The 7,017-nt window shown below is 29.5% G+C and overlaps 1 protein-coding gene across 1 annotated transcript; it reads right to left on the reverse strand.

Annotated features, from left to right (window-relative positions):
* Positions 1 to 3,751: 3,751 nt before the first annotated feature.
* LOC109819193 (GDSL esterase/lipase 5) lies at positions 3,752 to 6,342 on the reverse strand. Its single transcript, XM_020384826.3, has 5 exons — positions 5,913 to 6,342; positions 5,597 to 5,715; positions 5,181 to 5,411; positions 4,480 to 4,738; positions 3,752 to 4,381 (listed from the first exon to the last, which is right to left on the reverse strand). The coding sequence occupies exons 1-5, from the start codon at positions 6,199 to 6,201 to the stop codon at positions 4,071 to 4,073; spliced, it is 1,209 nt and encodes a 402-aa protein (XP_020240415.1). The 5' UTR covers positions 6,202 to 6,342; the 3' UTR covers positions 3,752 to 4,070.
* Between the last annotated feature and the right edge of the window lie 675 nt (positions 6,343 to 7,017).

Below are 7,017 nucleotides of genomic sequence, written 5' to 3' on the forward strand. Positions count from 1 at the left end.
TTATTAAAGGAAATTTTATAATTAAAGATAATAAAATAATATTATTCTGGTATTTTGAAGGCTTAGAACGGGCCGTTCCCAAAAGTGGAACGGGCCGTTCCAAATTTTCAAAAAGGCTTGTGTTTGTTGGCACGGAACGGGCCGTTTCAAAAATGGAACAGGTCGTTCCAAAAGTGAAACGGGCCGTTCCACAGTAAGAAAAATGCCTAAAAAGTTAAGTTGGAAACGGGCCGTTCTACTTATGGTCAATCAATGTTAACACGAACCCCAGAACGAACCGTTCCGATTTTAGAACGGGTCGTTCCAGTTGAAAAATTTGCCTATATTTGAAGGCACCGGAACGGGCCGTTCCGGGTACGCCAGGATGCCTACAAATAGGAGGCAGGGGGTGAAAAAAATTATAACCGAGTGAGAAGTGAAAATCTTAGAGAGAGAGAGAGAGAGAGAGAAGAGAGAGGGAAAGAAAGAGGGAATTCAGAGGAAGAAGTTCTGCTCAAGTTTTAGCTCCTGTTTATCTAGGTAAGGGAGAGGAGAACTTTATCTCTTTAAAATTTTATATACTACTATGTTTATTTATTTATGTTATTTTTTATGTATATTTATTTAGTGAGGTGTCCCTAACCTGATTTCTTTGCTTAACCTATGATTATTTTTATCCATAATAATTATTAAGGTGTTCATATTTTATATTGTTTAATTATTATATAATGCTTGTCATTTTTATTTATATCATTGGTACTCTTAATATATTCTTTTTACGTAAATATATTTATTGTAAATATATTTATAATCAACTATGATATAGTTGTGATATCTTGGACTCGTCTTGTTGTTATTTCTTCACGTATTTATGAAGATAAATATTGTTCTATGGCCATAGAAGATAAAGTTTGAATTATTTGTAGATGGAGGTTTGACCTTGGGGATTTAAATGAGTAAGGAATGAAGGTGAAATATCCTATTGTTGGTTAAGGTGAAATATCCTTTTGTTGGTTGGTGTTATGATGATGCTCATTTATCCTGACTAGTCACTACAAGTATAATTCAAATTTTATTGTATCATGAAAATCTAATATATGATATATATATAAATTTTTAAATATATATATATGTTTAATATTGATTATAAATAATTTTGTGTATTCTTTTTAATTATTGTATTTATTGGATATTGTTCTTACTCCTCTCTTTTCTTTGTTTTTAAAATTAAATATATTATAAAATAGATGGATCTACTTGGGATTCCAGATCATTTTGCAGTTGTTATAATTGTTGTCTTCTTTGGAAGGAATTGGAATGTGGAGGCTATTTGATGAATCTATTATAATTTTATTTGTTATTGTAAATTTATTCCCACAATCAATGTAAATATTGTAATAGAAGAGGAAGAAAGAAATAATGTGTAAAATATTACGTTATTGTAAATATTTTAGAACGATATGTCATGTATTAAATTCACAAAATATTCTTTTTCTTTATCTTTATCTTCAAAAAAAAAAGAAAAAAAAAATATTGTTAATGATATAATTGCAAAAATATTATATAAGAAAATATATAATTATTATTATATAAATCGGGCGTTACACTTCCACTTTATGGACTCTAGCTAGTTTATTTAGGATATGTTTATCATTATAATGGTCATGACAATTGTTAAAGGCTTGATCATTAAAAACAAATAAGCCCTTGGAAAAACTTTTTTTTTAATAGTAACTTGATACACTACATCACTATTCGACGTATCAAAATAGGACAAACCATTATAGATTATCGAGATCTATCACTCCAAATAATATATACAATAAGGACATTTTCTCAATAACTCCTAAAATCTCTCTCGAATTTCAAACAAGAACTCTTGCTCTTATTGAAAAAAAAATCCTTATCTTCCCTTTTAGTTGATTTGTTCGTGTAGGAAAGAAGTACTTCGTCAAGAAATTATTAGTTCAATCCTCCTCTTTTGGTCATGCTAAGGTTTGACTTAAGAAAGCTTTTGACACAAGCGAAAATCACAATTGGAAACTTATTTAAGGTTTGGTCATGTAAAATTCCAAGATTCAATTGTTTGTTTAGGTCTACCAACTAAATTAGGTATGATCGTTATGATTTAAATGAATAAAATTACAAGAAAAAATTGGTCATATCTCAATAGTTATTATGAATAAAAAAATAAATTTTAATTGATAAAAAAAATAACAAACCCAAAATTGCATTAGGTTTAGCTCATCTAACATGACTACCATAACCTTAGACTAAGAAATTAGTTCCTCATTAAAAAGGGGGAAAACCATAGAATACAAAAATTCATAAAACCTTAAAAGAGGTATGATTGTTCCTCCATTAGTGTTAAGAAGATTCTTTCTTGTTTCAAAGTTTCGATCTTTTCAATCTTGAGTGCTAGAAAATGAGATGAAAAATATCTTTAAAGCCTAGAAGGTTTAAAGAATAACAACCCTTGATAGATGGTTAGCTTTTTCTAATATGGGCATTGGCTTGACCAAGCATGGTTGTGCTTACTTTCACATGATTAGTTGGAAATCATCATGCTACTTTTCAAAAAGTGTAACTCTAACTTTTGAGCATGACAATGCTTATTCAACATAATCATGTTGTTTTTGCTATTTTATTAGTATAATTGTACTTATTCAAATACAACCCTTTCTACCTTTTTCTTTGACAACCTTTACAGTTATACATACATACACCTCAACCAGGACAAAATTCTTAAATAATTCAACAATTAACCTAAATTTCAACCCAATCTCAATGTGTAAGCATAACAAAATATAATTAATCATACAACCTAAACCAACTCATCATTGATCATATTGTTTGGTTCAAATTTTTAGAAAAATTATACAAACTCAACCGAACTAAATCTATTTTGATCAATTTAAATAATGAGTTTGATACAATTCAACCCAAAATAGCTTGTACTTGAATATGTACCCCTATAATTTGATGTACTTTATAATAGTGTCATTTTGGTTATGTCTGAAGGGTGTTTTTGATAAAACTTATGGTTATTGGTGTCTTCTGATACACCCTTATACCTTTTTGGTGCACCTTTTTAATGACGACCTTCTAATTTAATTCTATTGGTTTCAATCGATTCACTTTTATAAATGTGCCATTTTACTTATTAAAAGAAGAAAGACTTCAATATATTTATATTTTTTAAATATTAAACTCAATTTCTTTTTTATTTAATATTTGAAGAATTAGTAAAGGATATAACATTACTCAACAAAAAATACATATGACTAAGAGTATAAACAATTCTATTACTATTTATCCATACATTTGTTTCTTTAAAATCAATTAAAGTTAAATGATTTTAATCAATATTAAAAAAATATATATATTCATAACTTTTTTTTCTCACCTTTTGGTCTCTTCGTCCCATGGACTCAAGACTAAGGGGTTGTGTACCCTCATAGGTCCTTTTCCGACCTTTTAGTTTCTTTGTCTTATGGGCTCCAGACTGAGTGTATCCTCATGGGTCCTATTTTGACTAAGAAACCATATAGATCTCCTATCAACTAAAATATCATATTGACCTGGTTCTCTTACAAATTAAGGAATCTTATAGATTTTCTACCAATTAAGAAATCTTATAGGTCTACTACCAACTGAGTATGTCATTTATTTTTTCCTAAAACCTACTTCATTTACCTAAGGAATGTGCAATGAAAATATAATCATTCTAAATTAAGATGTCCTTAAGATTTTTGAGATTCAACGATTGTAGTGGAAAGACAAAGCATTGAACTATATAACTATTATTTAGTCCTTACATTCAATGTAAGAGACTATAGTAACAAGAGATGATACATGGATAAATAAGGCACACTTAAAATATCAAACTTTAAATTTTAATAAGTATATTTGATCAAAGAGTTCCTTAATTCAACTAGTGCTCCACTTGCAAGTGTGGATCTATAGCCTAACAATGCCACACACTTAGCTCATATTATGAATTTGTATATATCATGCAAATATTCAAATTTCATTTGAGGAATGAGATCAGTAGTGAAATTGTTTTTTTTTTTTTTATTTTAAAAATGAGCTCAATAGTGAAATTGTTCTTGCTGAGTTTTAGGGGAATCAACAACATCAGCAATAGTGAGTTCGATCATCTCGTCGTTGTTGGAGAATAAGTTCTTTAAATTGTAGGGTCCTACCGAACAAAGTGGTCCATTCCATAATGCCTTAGCGAATTGCTCATGGATCTTCTCTGTTGGGTGGAAAGAATCCCACCATACATAGTCTCCAACGTTGTCACATAAACTGAACTCTTTAACTTTCTTTGTACCCCCGCAAGTGAAGACACCACCATATGGTCCACTTCCACAACAAGCATTAACTCCATCCTTGAAACCTTTCATAAAATGCAAAATTTTATTGGTTACGAATTGTGATTGACATTAGTGGCTGTTAGGAAAATTAATTTAATTGGTTGCAAATAGCAATACATACCATAATTTGTGGGGTTATCTATCCTATCACGAAGCCAATCATAGAAATTTGAGTTAGAGTACATGAATCCTTCATGGTCATCTTTGAGATTTCTGAGAACAAGATTCAAAGCATTATTATGTGCTAGAGCAAGAGCTGAAGCTGCTTCGAAACAACCACCTTTGTTGGCTTCCGGGTTTAGGGCTCTAAGAGATGGCAAGCAACCCAAAGGAGACAAATTTAAGAACCCAAAGTTTCTAGCCCCTTTCTCATATAGAGTCTGTATGTATACACAATGGGATCAACTTGTTATATTCGTAATTAATAAGGGTCTAGGATCTAAGTTTCTCTATAAGCACTTTTTAAGAATGAAAAATAAAAAAATGAAATAAATTAATTGTATATAAACTAAAACTAGTTTAAGTATAAATTAATTTGTAGAAATTATATCTTATCAGTTTCTGTAAAATTTTGTTTTTAAATTATGCATAAAGTAGTTTTACCTTATAAAGAAGTTTATTTAAATTTTTCTTTCTATTTTTTTTTCTATTATTAGAAGTATTTATGCAAAAAATTTATCCAAACAGACTCTAAGAAAAGTTATTTGGTATTTATTTAGGATATATTTAGATGATTTTTTTTCTAAAAACACTTTTAGGATACAAACTAATTTTAAATTATTAAAAAAAAACTTTTTTTTCTCTCTTAGAAGTTAGGCTTACTAGGATTGTTCGGGTCAAGTTTCCAATGACCATCCAAACATATTGTTCAGGATTGTAGCTTTCTTGAATTTTTGGGTTACCCAGATAACCACCCATGTAATCGTTGCTTCCTATGCTAATGAAATAAATTGCTTCCGCGATCAATTCCTTTGCCTTCTTCTCTCCCAGCTTTTCTGATAATGATTTTTCCACTTCTTCAAAGTGGATCAATTGTGTCTGAAGATCAATCACCTACATCAATAGCAACTTATTATAGAGTTCTGAATAAGCCTGGCTCATAACTCACATTATACAGGGTGGAATATGGAATAAGTTGATGTAATAATGAATGATGTTAACATATCTAATCTAAGATAGCAATCGCTTCAAATATGAAATATCGATCACATGCTTGTTCAATGTATTTAATAATTTACCAGTCCCTGATTGGTTTCAGCAAGAACACCGGCCCCACCAGAAGCAAAGTTCACACCGTTACTATAATCAGCATTTGGTTGCAAAAACGGAGGAATTAATGGCAGCTTAGCATATTCAGCTGCATCAATAATAAAACATGATTTAACACACATACCAAGGACAAAGTATAATATTAACACAGTTAAGTAACCAAAACATATATCATAACACAGTTTTCAACAAAGACTAATCAATATTTCTAACTTTAAATACTTCATCATATCAATATTATAATTATATAAATAAATAAAAAACATATATGGTGACATATATTACCTATAAAATCTACGATGACACGACCATCAGAGAATCGTCCCGTGGGTTGTTGGAAAAAACCGTTTTGTCCATATGGTTTGTAATCTGCTTTGTTCTCAGGAATGGTATTTATGTAATTGTTGTTGCCAGAATCTACGGTGGAGTCGCCAAAGATGAAAAAGGCCTTAGTGGTGGTACTTGAAGTCTCGTCTACGTGGCTTTGTGATGTGCTGAAACTCGTAAAAGCTATGAACTGAATTAATGTTAAACAAGCAACAGAACGACCCAGGGGAAAATTTTGTTTTGCCATATCTTGAAGACTTTTCAATTAATCCACCATTTCATGTTTCTCCAGTGTTTTTTTTATATAGAACAATGTGCTTTCAACGGCGATACAATCTATGCAATGATCATCACGATGAGACTAGTTTAATTTTAGGCCGTTTTGTTTAGTTTTTGAAGTTTTAAGAAAGCATTTTAGTCAATTTACGTGATTCTTTTATAATCCACTAGCTTATGAGTTACTTACGGCACACACTTGATTAATTTTCTTATATATAAAAAATTCAATAAAGATTTAATTTAAAACTTTAGTGTACTATCTCAACTTGGTTAACTTTAATACTATTTCCGTTCTCTAATAACTACAATTCTAATAACTTTAAATTATAATTATTGAAGGATGGAGAAATAGTTCACAAAATTAATTTAGTTACACATAATTAATTGCATACAGATGGGTCGACTTGGTAGCTACTGGGATAATTCTCCGAACTAACTTTAGATTTTTTTCTTAAAATAATGTGTAATTGTAAATCATCTCCATACTTTAAAATATAGTATAAAAAGTTAATTCAGCCACAAATTTATATATATATATATATAGTCACATTAATCCAAAATTAATATTATGATAATTTATACTATTATATGAAGAGAATTTTTTTAATAATCCCTTTTGGTCTTTATTCTTATATGAATCTTTTTTACCTTTTTTTTATTTTACTTACAAATCTAAATCATTCTTTCTCACTCAATAACTCTCTCTCTCTCTTTTTTTTTTAATCTCAAATCACATATTCTATTTAAGTAATTATCCATTTCATGATTTTGATTTATTTTAGAA

Source organism: Cajanus cajan, chromosome 1, assembly GCF_000230855.2.
Source record: "Cajanus cajan strain Asha chromosome 1, NIPB_CcT2T_4, whole genome shotgun sequence".
NCBI lineage: Eukaryota > Viridiplantae > Streptophyta > Magnoliopsida > Fabales > Fabaceae > Cajanus > Cajanus cajan.